Source organism: Rattus norvegicus, chromosome 6, assembly GCF_036323735.1.
Source record: "Rattus norvegicus strain BN/NHsdMcwi chromosome 6, GRCr8, whole genome shotgun sequence".
NCBI lineage: Eukaryota > Metazoa > Chordata > Mammalia > Rodentia > Muridae > Rattus > Rattus norvegicus.
In genome coordinates this window covers 126,400,216-126,417,609 of record NC_086024.1, presented here as the reverse complement: position 1 = coordinate 126,417,609, position 17,394 = coordinate 126,400,216, and the positions used below count along the sequence as shown (strand labels likewise).

The 17,394-nt window shown below is 39.4% G+C and overlaps 1 protein-coding gene across 2 annotated transcripts in view; it reads left to right on the top strand.

The window, feature by feature from the left end:
* The window catches only part of Catsperb (cation channel sperm associated auxiliary subunit beta), a 378,659-nt gene that overhangs the window by 109,205 nt on the left and 252,060 nt on the right, over positions 1–17,394 (top strand). For both annotated transcript variants that reach the window (XM_063262696.1, XM_063262695.1), the window contains exon 5: positions 9,329–9,389. In XM_063262696.1, coding sequence (XP_063118766.1) covers positions 9,329–9,389 — 61 coding nt within the window. The remainder of the gene's footprint in view (positions 1–9,328; positions 9,390–17,394) is intronic.

Genomic DNA, 17,394 nt, shown 5'->3' with positions numbered 1-17,394 from the left:
TTGGATGGATTTAGCTCCTTTGTCAAAGATCAAGTGACCATATATGTGTGGTTTCATTTCTGGGTCTTCAATTCTATTCCATTGATCTACCTTCCTCTCTCTGTACCAATATCATGCAGTTTTTATCACTATTGCTCTGTAAATCATCTTGAGGTCAGGGATGGTGATTCCCCAGAAGTTTCATTTTTGAGAATAGTTTTCACTATCCTGGATTTTTTGTTATTCCAAATGAATTTGCAAATTGCTCTTTCTAACTCTATGAAGAATTGAGTTGGAATGTTGACAGGGATTACATGAGATCTGTAGATTGCTTTCAGCAAGGTGGTCATTTTTATTATATTAATCCTGTCAATCCATGAGCATCAGAGATCTTTCCATTTTCTGAGATCTTCAGTTTCTTTCTTCAGAGATTTCAAGTTCTTCTCATACAGATTTTTCACTTGCTTGGTTAGAATCACACCAAGGTATTTTTTTATTATTTGTGACTATTGTGAAGGGTGTTGTTTCCTAATTTCTTTCTCAGCCTGTTTATTTTTTGAGTACAGGAAGGCTACTGATTTGTTTGAGCTAATTTTATCTCCAGTCACTTTATTAAAGTTGTTTGTCATGTTTCAGAGTTCTCTGGTGGAATTTTTGGCATCACTTAAGTATACTATTATATCATATGCAAATAGTGATATTTTGACTTCTTCCTTTCCAATTTATATGCCTTTGACTTCTTTTTACTGTCTAATTGCTCTGGTTAGATTTCAAGTACTATATTGATTAGGAAGAGACAGAGTAGGCAGCCTTGTCTAGTCTCTAATTGTAGTGATATTGCTTCAAGTTTCTTTCCATTTAGTTTGCTGTTGGCTACTGGTTTGCTGTATGTTGCTTTTACTATGTTTAGGTATGGTCCTTGAATTCCTGATCTTTCCAAGACTCTTATCATGAAGGAGTGTTGGATTTTATCAAATGCTCTCTCAGCATCTAATGAGAAAATTGCATGGTTTTGTTCTTTCTGTTTGTTTAATTAGTGAATTACATTGATGGATTTTTGTATATTGAACTGTTACTGCATCCCTGGGATGAAATCTCCTTAATCATGGTGAATGACTGTTTTGATGTGTTCTTGGATTCAGTTTGTGAGAATTTTGTTGAGTATTTTTGCATAGATATTCATGAGGGAAATTGGTCTGAAGTTCTCTTTTTCGTAGGGTCTTTTTGTGATTTAAGTATAAGCATAATTGTGGCTTCAAAGAACAAATTGGGTAGTGTTCCTTCTATTTCTTTTTTTTTTTATTAACTTGAGTATTTCTTATATACATTTCGAGTGTTATTCCCTTTCCCGGCTTCCGGGCAAACATCCCCCTCCCCCCTCCCCTTCCTTATGGGTGTTCCACTCCCAACCCTCCCCCCATTGCCACCCTCCCCCCATAGACTAGTTCACTGGGGGTTCAGTCTTAGCAGGACCCAGGGCTTCCCCTTCCACTGGTGCTCTTACTAGGATATTCATTGCTACCTATGGGGTCAGAGTCCAGGGTCAGTCCATGTATAGTCTTTAGGTAGTGGCTTAGTCCCTGGAAGCTCTGGTTGCTTGACATTGTTGTACATATGGGGTCTCGAGCCCCTTCAAGCTCTTCCAGTTCTTTCTCTGATTCCTTCAATGGAGGTCCTATTCTCAGTTCAGTGGTTTGCTGCTGGCATTCGCCTCTGTATTTGCTGTATTCTGGCTGTGTCTCTCAGGAGCGATCTACATCCGGCTCCTATCGGTCTGCACTTCTTTGCTTCATCCATCTTGTCTAATTGGGTGGCTGTATATGTATGGGCCACATGTGGGGCAGGCTCTGAATGGATGTTCCTTCAGTCTCTGTTTTAATCTTTGCCTCTCCCTTCCCTGCCAAGGGTATTCTTGTTCCCCTTTTAGAGAAGGAGTGAAGCATTCACATTTTGATCATCCGTCTTGAGTTTCATTTGTTCTAGGCATCTAGGGTAATTCAAGCATTTGGGCTAATAGCCACTTATCAGTGAGTGCATACCATGTATGTCTTTCTATGATTGGGTTAGCTCACTCAGGATGATATTTTCCAGTTCCAAACATTTCCCTACGAATTTCATAAAGCCGTTGATTTTGATAGTTGAGTAATATTCCATTGTGTAGATGTACCACATTTTCTGTATCCATTCCGCTGTTGAAGGGCATCTGGGTTCTTTCCAGCTTCTGGCTATTATAAATAAGGCTGCGATGAACATAGTGGAGCACGTGTCTTTTTTATATGTTGGGGCATCTTTTGGGTATATGCCCAAGAGAGGTATAGCTGGATCCTCAGGCAGTTCAATGTCCATTTTTCTGAGGAACGTCCAGACTGATTTCCAGAATGGTTGTACCAGTTTGCAATCCCACCAACAATGGAGGAGTGTTCCTCTTTCTCCGCATCCTCGCCAGCATCTGCTGTCACCTGAGTTTTTGATCTTAGCCATTCTCACTGGTGTGAGGTGAAATCTCAGGCTTGTTTTGATTTGCACTTCCCTTATGACTAAAGATGTTGAACATTTCTTTAGGTGTTTCTCAGCCATTTGGCATTCCTCAGCTGTGAATTCTCTGTTTAGCTCTGAACCCCATTTTTAAATAGGGTTATTTGTCTCCCTGCGGTCTAACTTCTTGAGTTCTTTGTATATTTTGGATAAAAGGCCTCTATCTGTTGTAGGATTGGTAAAGATCTTTTCCCAATCTGTTGGTTGCCGTTTTGTCCTAACCACAGTGTCCTTTGCCTTACAGAAGCTTTGCAGTTTCATGAGACCCCATTTGTGGATTCTTGATCTTAGAGCATAAGCCATTGGTGTTTTGTTCAGGAAATTTTTTCCAGTGCCCATGTGTTCCAGATGCTTCCCTAATTTTTCTTCTATTAGTTTGAGTGTATCTGGTTTGATGTGGAGGTCCTTGATCCACTTGGACTTAAGCTTTGTACAGGGTGATAAGCATAGATCGATCTGCATTCTTCTACATGTTGACCTCCAGTTGAACCAGCACCATTTGCTGAAAATGCTATCTTTTTTCCATTTGATGGTTTTGGCTCCTTTGTCAAAAATCAAGTGCCCATAGGTGTGTGGGTTCATTTCTGGGTCTTCAATTCTGTTCCATTGGTCTATCTGTCTGTCTCTGTACCAATACCATGCAGTTTTTATCACTATTGCTCTGTAATACTGCTTGAGTTCAGGGATAGTGATTCCCCCTGAAGTCCTTTTATTGTTGAGGATAGCTTTAGCTATCCTGGGTTTTTTGTTATTCCAGATGAATTTGCAAATTGTTCTGTCTAACTCTTTGAAGAATTGGATTGGTATTTTGATGGGGATTGCATTGAATCTGTAGATCAGTTTTGGTAAAATGGCCATTTTTACTATATTAATCCTGCCAATCCATGAGCATGGGAGATCTTTCCATTTTCTGAGGTCTTCTTCAATTTCTTTCTTCAGTGTCTTGAAGTTCTTATTGTACAGATCTTTTACTTGCTTGGTTAAAATCACACCGAGGTACTTTATTTGGGTCTATTATGAAGGGTGTCGTTTCCCTAATTTCTTTCTCGGCTTGTTTCTCTTTTGTATAGAGGAAGGCAACTGATTTATTTGAGTTAATTTTATACCCAGCCACTTTGCTGAAGTTGTTTATCAGCTTTAGTAGTTCTCTGGTGGAACTTTTGGGATCACTTAAATATACTATCATGTCATCTGCAAATAGTGATATTTTGACCTCTTCTTTTCCGATCTGTATCCCCTTGACCTTCTTTTGTTGTCTGATTGCTCTAGCTAGAACTTCAAGAACTATATTGAATAAGTAGGGAGAGAGTGGGCAGCCTTGTCTAGTCCCTGATTTTAGTGGGATTGCTTCAAGTTTCTCTCCATTTAGTTTAATGTTAGCAACTGGTTTGCTGTATATGGCTTTTACTATGTTTAGGTATGGGCCTTGAATTCCTATTCTTTCCATGACTTTTATCATGAAGGGGTGTTGAACTTTGTCAAATGCTTTCTCAGCATCTAATGAAATGATCATGTGGTTTTGTTCTTTCAGTTTGTTTATATAATGGATCACATTGATGGTTTTCCGTATATTAAACCATCCCTGCATGCCTGGGATGAAGCCTACTTGATCATGGTGGATGATTGTTTTGATGTGCTCCTGGATTCGGTTTGCCAGAATTTTATTGAGTATTTTTGCGTCGATATTCATAAGGGAAATTGGTGTGAAGTTCTCTTTCTTTGTTGTGTCTTTGTGTGGTTTAGGTATAAGAGTAATTGTGGCTTCGTAGAAGGAATTCGGTAGTGCTCCATCTGTTTCAATTTTGTGGAATAGTTTGGATAATATTGGTATGAGGTCTTCTATGAAGGTTTGATAGAATTCTGCACTAAACCCGTCTGGACCTGGGCTCTTTTTGGTTGGGAGACCTTTAATGACTGCTTCTATTTCCTTAGGAGTTATGGGGTTGTTTAACTGGTTTATCTGTTCCTGATTTAACTTCGATACCTGGTATCTGTCTAGGAAATTGTCCATTTCCTGAAGATTTTCAAGTTTTGTTGAATATAGGTTTTTATAGTAAGATCTGATGATTTTTTGAATTTCCTCTGAATCTGTTGTTATGTCTCCCTTTTCATTTCTGATTTTGTTAATTTGGACGCACTCTCTGTGTCCTCTCGTTAGTCTGGCTAAGGGTTTATCTATCTTGTTGATTTTCTCAAAGAACCAACTTTTGGTTCTGTTGATTCTTTCTATGGTCCTTTTTGTTTCTACTTGGTTGATTTCAGCTCTGCGTTTGATTATTTCCTGCCTTCTACTCCTCCTGGGTATATTTGCTTCTTTTTGTTCTAGAGCTTTTAGGTGTGCTGTCAAGCTGCTGACATATGCTCTTTCCTGTTTCTTTCTGCAGGCACTCAGCGCTATGAGTTTTCCTCTTAGCACAGCTTTCATTGTGTCCCATAAGTTTGGGTATGTTGTATCTTCATTTTCATTAAATTCTAAAAAGCTTTTAATTTCTTTCTTTATTTCTTCCTTGACCAGGTTATCATTGAGTAGAGCATTGTTCAATTTCCACGTATATGTGGGCATTGTTCCCTTATTGTTATTGAAGACCAGTTTTAGGCCGTGGTGGTCCGATAGCACGCATGGGATTATTTCTATCTTTCTGTACCTGTTGAGGCCCGTTTTTTGACCAATTATATGGTCAATTTTGGAGAAAGTACCATGAGGAGCTGAGAAGAAGGTATATCCTTTTGCTTTAGGATAGAATGTTCTATAAATATCCGTTAAGTCCATTTGGCTCATGACTTCTCTTAGTCTGTCGACATCACTGTTTAATTTCTGTTTCCATGATCTGTCCATTGATGAGAGTGGTGTGTTGAAATCTCCCACTATTATTGTGTGAGGTGCAATGTGTGTTTTGAGCTTTAGTAAGGTTTCTTTTACATATGTAGGTGCCCTTGTATTTGGGGCATAGATATTTAGGATTGAGAGTTCATCTTGGTGGATTTTTCCTTTGATGAATATGAAGTGTCCTTCCTTATCTTTTTTGATGACTTTTAGTTGGAAATTGATTTTATTTGGTATTAGAATGGCTACTCCAGCTTGCTTCTTCTGACCATTTGCTTGGAAAGTTGTTTTCCAGCCTTTCACTCTGAGGTAGTGTCTGTCTTTGTCTCTGAGGTGTGTTTCCTGTAGGCAGCAGAATGCAGGGTCCTCGTTGCATATCCAGTTTGTTAATCTATGTCTTTTTATTGGGGAGTTGAGGCCATTGATATGGAGAGATATTAAGGAATAGTGATTATTGTTTCCCTTTATATTCATATTTGGATGTGAGGTTATGTTTGTGTGCTTTCATTCTCTTTGTTTTGTTGCAAAGACGATTAGTTTCTTGCTTCTTCTAGGGTATAGCTTGCCTCCTTATGTTGGGCTTTACCATTTATTATCCTTTGTAGTGCTGGATTTGTAGAAAGATATTGTGTAAATTTGGTTTTGTCATGGAATATCTTGGTTTCTCCATCAATGTTAATTGAGAGTTTTGCTGGATACAGTAACGTGGGCTGGCATTTGTGTTCTCTTAGGGTCTGTATGACACCAGTCCAGGATCTTCTGGCCTTCATAGTTTCTGGCGAGAAGTCTGGTATGATTCTGATAGGTCTCCCTTTATATGTTACTTGACCTTTTTCCCTTACTGCTTTTAATATTCTTTCTTTATTTTGTGCGTTTGGTGTTTTGACAATTATGTGACAGGAGGTGTTTCTTTTCTGGTCCAATCTATTTGGAGTTCTGTAGGCTTCTTGTATGCCTATGGGTATCTCTTTTTTTAGGTTAGGGAAGTTTTCTTCTATGGTTTTGTTGAAGATATTTACTGGTCCTTTGAGCTGGGAGTCTTCACTCTCTTCTATACCTATTATCCTTAGGTTTGATCTTCTCATTGAGTCCTGGATTTCCTGTATGTTTTGGACCAGTAGCTTTTTCTGCTTTACATTATCTTTGACAGTTGAGTCAATGATTTCTATGGAATCTTCTGCTCCTGAGATTCTCTCTTCCATCTCTTGTATTCTGTTGGTGAAGCTTGTATCTACAGCTCCTTGTCTCTTCTTTTGGTTTTCTATATCCAGGGTTGTTTCCATGTGTTCTTTCTTGATTGCTTCTATTTCCATTTTTAATTCCTTCAACTGTTTGATTGTGTTTTCCTGGAATTCTTTCAGGGATTTTTGTGTCTCCTCTCTATGGGCTTCTACTTGTTTATTTATGTTTTCCTGGAATTCTTTCAGGGATTTTTGCGATTCTTTCAGGCATTTTTGCGATTCCTCTCTGTAGGCTTCTACTTGTTCTCTAAGGGAGTTCTTCATGTCTTTCTTGAAGTCCTCCAGCATCATGATCAAATATGATTTTGAAAATAGATCTTGCTTTTCTGGTGTGTTTGGGTATTCCATGTTTGTTTTGATGGGAGAATTGGGCTCCGATGGTGCCATGTAGTCTTGGTTTCTGTTGCTTGGGTTCCTGCGCTTGCCTCTCGCCATCAGATTATCTCTAGTGTTACTTTGTTCTGCTATTTCTGACCGTGGCTAGACTGTCCTATAAGCCTGTGTGTCAGGAGTGCTGTAGACCTGTTTTCCTCTCTTTCAGTCAGTTATGGGGACAGAGTGTTCTGCTTTCGGGCGTGTAGTTTTTCCTCTCTACAGGTCTTCAGCTGTTCCTGTGGGCCTGTGTCTTGAGTTCACCAGGCAGCTTTCTTGCAGCAGAAAATTTGGTCTTACCTGTGGTCCTGAGGCTCAAGTTCGCTCGTGGGGTGCTGCCCACGGGCTCTCTGCAGCGGCAGCAACCAGGAAGACCTGTGCCGCCCCTTCCGGGGGCTTCAGTGCACCAGGGTTCCAGATGGTCTTTGGCTTTTTCCTCTGGCGTTTGAGATGTGTGTGCAGGGAGCAGTCTCTTCTGGTTTCCCAGGCTTGTCTGTCTCTCTGAAGGTTTAGCTCTCCCTCCCACGGGATTTCGGTGTAGAGAACTGTTTATCCGGTCTGTTTCCTTCATGTTCCGGCGGTGTCTCAGGCAGGGGTCCTGCCGCTCCTGGGCCCTCCCCCACGGGAGCCCAGAGGCCTTATACAGTTTCCTCTTGGGCCAGGGATGTGGGCAGGGGTGAGCAGAGTTGGTGGTCTCTTTCGCTCTGCAGCCTCAGGAGTGCCCACCTGACCAGGCGGTTGGGTCTCTCTCTCACCTGGTCTGGGAGCAGAGAGCTGCTGCGGGCCGGGATCCGCGGGTGTGTTCCTTCTATTTCTATTTTGTGCAATAATTTGAAGAATATTGGTATTAGGTCTTCTTTGAAGATCTGATAGAATTCTGCACTAAACCCATTTTGTCCTGGGCTTTTTTTTTTTTTTGGTTGTGAGACTTTAATAACTGCTTCTATTTCTTTAGGAATTATAGGACTGTTTAGATGATTTATCTGATCCTGATTTAACTTTGGTACCTGGCATCTGTCTAGGAAATTGTCTATTTCCTCCAGATTTTCCAGTTTTATTGAGTATAGGCTTTTGTAGTAGGATCTGATAATTTTTTTTAATTTCCTCAGTTTCTGTTGTTAAATGGTATTCCAATAAATGTCCATATCTTGTAAAGATTGCATTAGGTTAAATATACTCTCAAATATGTACCACTTTTGTTCTTGGATTTGCTTTGTAATATTCTCTTTTTATCTGAGGCAGCATGTCATGTCCTATGGTAAAAATGCTAAAGTTCCCTTTTACCTTTTAAAAATCTGTAGTACATTGTTACTGTCTTCAGGCATGCTCCTGCTTTCTTCTCTTGTATTATTAGATTGCTTGCATATCTCTAAATTCAGTTTTCCTTATCGATCTTATTCAGTCTTCTATGGATCCTATTTAGAATGTATTTACTTCAGTTACTACCCACACATCCTCATTGTTTGCATGTGGTTTTGTCTATGTACCTTTTCTACTGTTTGGAATTACCTATGCCTTCACTCATTAAGGCAGTTTTCATCTGTACTGCACAGATTTGTAAAAACAACATTTAATCAATTTCCTGTTTGCTGAAATTTGAGTCAACTGATTGTCTGCATTTTCCTCATAATATCAGTTCCATTTGCCTGTTTATTTTTCTATCACATTTCTTCTTGTTGTTGTTGACCACTGGGTACTAAAGCTAAAATGGGTTGACTTTGGATTCTGATTTGTTCTTCTAAGAAATGCTATTTTTACTGTTAGTCTAAAAGGCAGATGATTTCCTTGGTAAAAAAACAAAAATCCTGCAAACTCTCTGACCTGTAGTTCTGATGTTTATGATCTCTGTGGTTTGATTTTGGCTTCCATTGATTTTCTTTTTAAAGCTGTTCTGGGGGTGTTCTCTGGACTTGTGTAGCAGGAGGATTTAGACATGTTTTCTGTTGTATATCTTAGAACTTCCCATTCTTATTGTACTCTTTTCCCTGGAATTTCTTTCTTAAATTTCTAAATGTTCTGCCATCACCATTCCTTTACTCTTGACTTATCAAGTCAGTAATGATTCAACTTTGTGCTTCTTGGGTTGCTCCATGTGGCTATATAATTTTATGTCTTATTAACATTGCTATCAACCTCCTATTACAATCAATGATGAAAAGTATCTGGAGTATGTGTCATTTCACTCATCTGTGAGTGAGTGTGGGAAAAAATCCCTAAGAATGAAATTTGCTAGTGAAAGCCCTTTCTCTATAGTATACATATATGTATGTATTTGGATATCGTTGACTAATTTTAATTTTAAAATGTTGGGCAGAATATGCCAAAAGAAGTTTTGTTATTAACATTGCAAAATAATCTGATTTCTTCTATCTTCAAGTTCACCGATCGGTTACAGTGGATAATTGATATTCCTAGAGAAAAGATCACAGTAAACACAGGTAAGAGCAATTAAGTAATTCTTATACTCATGGGCCTGCATTGCCAAGTTTAGCAGCATTAACTTCATAAAATAAATCAGGTCTTGTCTCAGGCATTGAGTGACAGACTCTTTATGGGAAAATATAACATGTATGTCTACTCCATCCAGGAAGGACGCCAGCAAAAGACCAAGAACAGCTATTGCACCATGTCCATTTTGGTGAACTGAGTTTTTCTGAGGTTTACTAAGCATGTTGTGAGGGGTTACTCATGAGAAGCACAGATAACACAAATGCAGCCACATCACCCAAAAGCCTACCCTCACATGAGTTGTGAATCCCCAAAACCTGCAGCATGTGTCCAGACCCACAGTCAGAAAAATCTCTCTTCTGGGATGTCTGGTCAGACTTTATCTTGGCAAATGTTTACTCCCTTACACAGCTGGGTGGACATACCCAACAAACTTCCTTTCTTCTCTGGATTTGTACCTTTTGGTTAATCCACTGAAGCTGATGAGCCAAGGCAAGCTCTGTGGAGGAAATTTTTTTGTTTCTGTTTTGTTTGTTTGTTTTAGAATAAGATATGTATTGGTCAATATTATGAACTAATAATTTAGTCAAAACAATCAAATAGTTTTTAATTTTTAAAAAATGTATTAATTCAGTTTATATCCCAATATTAACACCCTCTCATCCCATTACCCCTTTATGCAAGTCTTCCCCCTAAATCCACCTTCCTCATTTCTGCAAAGTGCCCCAATGGGTGTCACACACCCACACTCACCTTTCAGACCCTGCCAAGTTGCAGAGGAACTAGGCACATCCTTCCCAATTAGGCCAGTCAAGGTTATCCTTTTAGGGGGAATAGATCCACAGGCAGGCGGGCAGGCAGGCAATGGGTTAATGAAATTCCCCTGCTCCAGTTGTTGGGGGACTTGCATGCAGACCAAGCTGCTCATCTGCTACATATAAACAGGGAGTCTAGGTTCAGACTGTGTTCACTCTTTGGTTGTTGATTCAGTCTTTGGGAGCCCCCAAGGGTTCAGGTTAGTTAACTCTGCTGGTCTTCCCATGGACCTGTCCTCTTCAGGTCCCTCGATCCTTCTCCCAACTCTTCCCCAAGACTCCTCGAGTTTCATCTAATGTTTAGATGTGAGTCTTTGCATCTCTTTCTGTTGGGTGCTGGGTGGAGCTTCTAAGAGGACAGTTAATGCTAGGCTCCTCTCTGCAAGCATAACATAGTAACACTAATTATGTCAGGGACTGGTTCTTAGCTGTGGAATGGGCCTCAATTAAGGGCAGTCTTTGGTTGGCCATTCCCACAGTCTCTGCTCTATTTTTGTCCCTATATACTTTGTAGGCACTATACGTTTAGGTCAAACATTTTGTGCATAGGTTGCTGTACTTATCACTTGATGGAGAGTCCATCTTGGCTACAGAAAGTAGTCTCTTCAGGATCTACATCCTCCCACTACTAGGAGCCTCAGCTAGCGTCACTCCCATAGAATCTCATAGGCTTCCCCCATTCACAGATCCCTGGCTTATCCTAAAGATTGTCACACACACACACACACACACACACACACACACACACACACACACACACCACTGCTAATAGAGGGTTTGTTTTTATTTGGAGGAATTTGGAGAAGTGCCATATAACGTCATGTAAATGTCCAATATAGTTGTGTGGACATACTAATAATTATTTGTGGTTCATCTGAAATTCAAACGTAAATGAGCATTTTATCTGTCAACCATACAAGTTGACTGTGCTAACCTATGCAATATGTGTAACTGTGCTGCATAATTTGACACAAGCTAAAGTAATCTGAGGAGAGGGAGTCTCAATTGAGAAAACACTTCCATGAGATGGGCTGAAGGCAAGCCTGTAAGACATTTTGTCATTAGTAATTGATTGGACAGGCCCTGCTCATTGTGGATTGGACCACACCTGGACTGGTTGGTGGTCCTGGATTCTGAAAAAAAACTTGGCCAAGCAAGCCAGAAGCATGCAGTAAGCAAGCAGTAAACACTGTTCCATGCCATCTACAGGAACTCCTGCCTACAGGTTCCTTTTCTCTTTGTGTCCTTTTCTTTTTTCTGTCCTGATGTTCATAGACAATGAGCAGTGAATGATATGAAAGAGCAAACTAAATAAAACTCTCCTCCCCAACTTGCTTTTTGGTCACAGTGTCTTATTGTAGCAACAGAAATACTAACCTAAGACAATAATATCATCCTTTATTTGAAGCAAATACAATTTCTAGAAATTGTACACTTGGGGAATGTGTGCACTGATACACTTTCCTTAAATAGAATTAATCTAAAAATGTTATAGGGTGTAATGTGTGATGCTTTAATTTGTTTTGGAGTCTTCTGGCAAGTGGTGTGTGGAACATCACATACTACTATTAATACTCAGAGGGGAAAAGGAAGACGATCAAATCCCAGGAGTTGGGTATATTAAGCTAGTGAGCCAAATTAATTCATTTTCAGTCATGAAATATACTCATATTTCATGAAAAATGCTTGGAAACTTGTTATTTATCAAAGAAATTGCAATTGGGTATGTTGATTCTTTGCAATTTTTTTTGTTTGTTTGTTTCTGATTGATGCCAGCCTTGGTTTTAATTATTTTCTGCCTCCTGTCCTCTTCAGTATGTTTGCATTTTTTTCAAGAGCTTTCAAATATACTTTGAAATTGTTGGTGTGAGAACTTTCTAATTTTTTTATAGAGGCACTTAGTGCTATATGAACTTGCTTCATAGCACAGCATTGATTGTGTCCCATAAATTAGGTATGCTGTGCCTTATTTTCATTGAATTCTAGAAAGTCTTTAATTTTTTTCTTTCCTGATCCAGACATCATTGAGTACAGAATTCTTCAGTTTCCATTAGTGGGTATTCTTTCTGTTGTTTCTATTTTTGTTTTGTGTCCAAATATGTGGTCAGTTTTGGGGAAGGTCCTGTGATTGCTAAAAAGAAGATATAGGCACTCAAGCTGCAGGAGCCCTGTGGTCCAGACTGTGCCAGGATCTGAAGGAACCTGGTCAAACAGCTCCCTGCACTCAAATCCCGTGGAAGGGAGAGCTAGACCTTCAGAGGGGCAGACACACCTGGGAAACCAGAGGAGACTACTCTCTGTGCACATTTCTGACTGTAGAGGAAAACACCTAGCCCCATCTGGGCCCCCTGTGCACAGGGACCCCGGAAAAGGAGGGGCAGGCCCTTCTGGTTACTACCCTCACAGAGAGCTGGAACCTAGCCCTGAGGAGTGAACTCAGGCCCGAGACGAGAGGTAAGGCAAACTTTTCTCCTCTAAGTGACCTGCCTGGTGGAGTTAGGACACATGGGCACAGGAACAGCTGAAAGCCAGTGGACAGGAATGAGTACACACCTGAAAGCAGAACATTCTGTTCCCATAACTGGCTGAAAGAAAACAAGAAAACAGGTCTACAACATTCCTGACACACAGGCCTGTAGGACAGTCAAGCCACTGTCAGAAATAACAGAACAAGGTACAACCAGAGGCAACCTGATGGTGAGAGGCAAGCGCATGACCCAAGCAACAGAAACCAAGACTACGTGGCATCATCAGAGCCCAATTCTCCCATGAAAGCAAACACTGAATATCCAAACAACCAGAAAAACAAGATCTTGATTTTAAATCACATTTGATCATGATTATGGAGGACCAAAAGAAAGACATAAAGAAGTCCCTTAGAGAAATACAGGAAAACACAATTAACATGTAGAAGACTATCGAGAGGAAACACAAAAATCCCTGAAAGAATTCCAGGAAAACACAAACAAACAGTTGAAGGAATTAAAAATGGAAATAGAAGCAATAAAGAAAGCACAAAGGGAGACCACCCTGGATATAGAAAACCAAAGGAAGAGACAAGGAACAGTAGATACAAGCATCACCAACAGAATACAACAGATAGAAGAGAGAATCTCAGGAGCAGAAGATTCCATAGAAATCATCAACACAACGGTCAACTGTAATGTAAAACAGGAAAAGCTACTGGTCCAAAACATACAGGAAATCCAGGACTCAATGAGAAGATCAAACCTAAGGATAATAGGTATAGAAGAGAGTGAAGACTCCCAGCTCAAAGGACCAGTAAATAACTTCAACAAAATCATAGAAGAAAACTTCCCTAACCTAAAGAAAGAGATACCCATAAGCATACAAGAAGCCTACAGAACTCCAAATAGATTGGACGAGAAAAGAAATTCCTCCTATCACATAATAATCAAGACACCAAATGCACAAAATAAAGAAAGAATACTAAAAGCAGTAAGGGAAAAAGGTCAAGTAACATATAAAGGCAGACCTATCAGAATCACACCAGACTTTTTGCCAGAGACTAAGAGAAGAAAAGCACACAAACATAATTTCACTTCCAAACACGAATATAACAGTGAGCAACAATCACTATTCCTTAATATCTCTCAACATCAATGGACTTAATTCCCCAATAAAAAGACATAGATTACCAAACTGGATATGCAATGTGGACCCTGCATTCTGCTGCCTACAGTAAACAAACCTCAGAGACAAAGACAGACACTACCTTACAGTGAAAGGCTGGAAAACAACTTTGCAAGCAGATGGCCAGAAGGAAGACGGAGTAGCCATTCTAATATCAAATAAAATCAATTTTCAACCAGAAGTCATCAAAAAAGATAAGGAAGGACACTTCATATTCATCAAAGGAAAAAAATCCACCAAGATGAACTCTCAATCCTAAATATCTATGCTCCAAATACAAGGGCACATGCATACATAAAAGAAACATTACTAAAGCTCAAAGCACACATTGCCCCTCACATAATAATAGGAAGAGATTTCAACACCCCACTCATATCAGTGATCATGGAAACAGATATGAAACAGAGACATAGACAAAGAGAAGTCATGAACGAAATGGACTTAACAGATATTTATAGAACATTCTATCCTAAAACAAAAGGATATAGCTTCTTCTCACCACCTCATGGTACTTTCTCCAAAACTGAACATATAATTGGTCATAAAACAGGCCTAAATAGATCCACAAAGGTAGAAATAATCACATGCGTCCTATCAGACAACTACAGGCTAAAGTTGGTCTTCAATAAGAATAAGGGAAGAACACCCACATACACGTGGAAGTTGAACAATGTTCTACTCAATGATAACCTGGTCAAGGAAGAAATAAAGAAATTAAAGACTTCTTAGGATTTAATGAAAATGAAGGTACAACATACCCAAACTTATGGGACACAATGAAAGCTGTGCTAAGAGGAAAACTCATAGCTCTGAGGGCCTACAAAAAGAAATAGGAGAGAGCATATGTCACCAGCTTGACAGGACACCTAAAAGCCTTAGAAAAAAAAGAAGCAAATACACCCAGGAGGAGTAGAAGGCAGGAAATAATCAAACTCAGAGCTGAAATCAACAAAGTAGAAACAAAAAGGACCATAGAAAGAATCAACAGAATCATAAGTTGGTTCTTTCAGAAAATCAACAAGATAGATAAACCCTTAGCCAGACTAACGAGAAGACACAGATAGTGTGTCCAAATTAACAAAAATCAGAAATGAAAAGGGAGACATAACTACAGAGTCAGAGGAAATTCAAAAAATCATCAGATCCTACTACAAAAGCCTATATTCAACAAAACTTGAAGATCTACAGGAAATGGACAATTTCATAGACAAATACCAGGTACAGAAGTTGAATCAGGAACAGATAAACCATTTAAACAACCCCGTAACTCCTAATGAAATAGAAGCAGTCATTAAAGGTCTCCCAACCAAAAAGAGCAGGTCTGGATGGGTTTAGTGCAGAATTCTATCAGACCTTCATAGAAGACCTCATACCAATACTATTCATACTATTCCACAAAATTGAAACAGACTGAGTGCTACCGAATTCCTTCTATGAAGCCACAATGACTCTTATACCTGAACAACACAACGACCCAACAAAGAAGGAGAACTTCAGACCAGTTTCCCTTATGAATATCGACGCAAAAATACTCAATTTCTGGCAAACCGAATCCAAGAGCACATCAAAACAATCATCCACCATGATCAAGTAGGCTTCATCCCAGGCATGCAGGGATGGTTTAATATACGGAAAACCATCAATGTAATTCATTATATAAACAAACTGAAAGAACAAAACCACATGATCATTTCATTAGATGCTGAGAAAACATTTGACAAAATTCAACACCCCTTCATGATAAAAGTCATGGAAAGAATAGGAATTCAAGGCCCATACCTAAACATAGTAAAAGCCATATACAGCAAACCAGTTGCTAACATTAAACTAAATGGAGAGAAACTTGAAGCAATCCCACTAAGATCAGGGACTAGACAAGGCTGCCCTCTCTGTCCCTACTTATTCAATACAGTTCTTGAAGTTCTAGCTAGAGCAATCAGACAACAAAAGGAGATCAAATGGATACAGATTGGAAAAGAAGAAGTCAAAATAACACTATTTGCAGATGATATGATAGTTTATTTAAGTTATCCCAAAAGTTCCACCAGAGAACTACTAAAGCTGATAAACAACTTCAGCAAAGTGGCTGGGTATAAAATTAACTCAAATAAATCAGTAGCCTTCCTCTACACAAAAGAGAAACAAGCCAAGAAAGAAATTAGGGAAACGACACCCTACATAATAGTCCCAAATAATATAAAGTACCTCGGTGTGACTCTAACCAAACAAGTAAAAGATCTGTACAATAAGACCTTCAAGCCTCTGAAGAAAGAAAGTGAAGAAGACCTCAGAAGATGGAAAGATCTCCCATGCTCATGGATTGGCAGGATTAATATAGTAAAAATGGCCATTTTACCAAAAGCGATCTACAGATTCAATGCAATCCCCACCAAAATACCAATCCAATTCTTCAAAGAGTTAGAACAATTTGCAAATTGATCTGGAATAACAAAAAAACCAGGATAGCTAAAACTATACTCAACAATAAAAGGACTTCTGTGGGAATCACTATTCCTGAACTCAAGCAGTATTACAGAGCAATAGTGATAAAAACTGCATGGTATTGGTACAGAGACAGACACATGGACCAATGAAACAGAATTGAAGACCCAGAAATGAACCCACACACCTATGGGCACTTGATTTTTGACAAAGTAGCCAAAACATCCAATGGAAGAAAGATAGCCTTTTCAGCAAATGGTGCTGGTTCAACTGGAGGTCAAAATGTACAAGAATGCAGATCGATCCATTCTTATCACCGTGTACAAAGCTTAAGTCCAAGTGGATCAAGGACCTCCTCATCAAACCAGATACACTCAAACTACCAGAAGAAAAAGTGGGGAAGCATCTCGAACACATGGGCACTGGAAATATTTCCTGAACAAAACGCCAATGTCTCATGCTCTAAGATCAAGAATCAACAAATGGGATCTCATAAAACTACAAAGCTTCTGTAAGGCAAAGGACATTGTGGTTAGGACAAAATGGCAACCAACAGATTGGGAAAAGATCTTTACCAATCCTACAACAGATAGAGGGCTTATATCCAAAATATACAAGGAATTCAAGAAGTTAGACTGCAGGGAGACAAATAACCCTATTAAAAAATGGGGTTCAGAGCTAATCAAAGAATTCACAGCTGAGGAATGCCGAATGGCTGAGAAACACCTAAAGAAATGTTCAACATCTTTAGTCATAAGGGAAATGCAAATCAAAACAACACTGAGATTTCACCTCACACCAGTGAGAATGACTAAGATCAAAAACCCCAGTGACAGCAGATGCTGGTGAGGATGTGGAGAAAGGAACACTCCCCATTGTAGGTGGGATTGCAGACTGGTAAAACCATTCTGGAAATCAGTGTGGAGGTTCCTCAGAAAATTGGACATTGAACTACCTGAGGACCCAGATATACCTCTCTTGGGCATATACCAAAAATATGCCCCAACATATAACAAAGACACATGCTCCACTATGTTCAAAGCAGCCTTAGTTATAATATCCAGAAGCTGGAAAGAACCCAGAT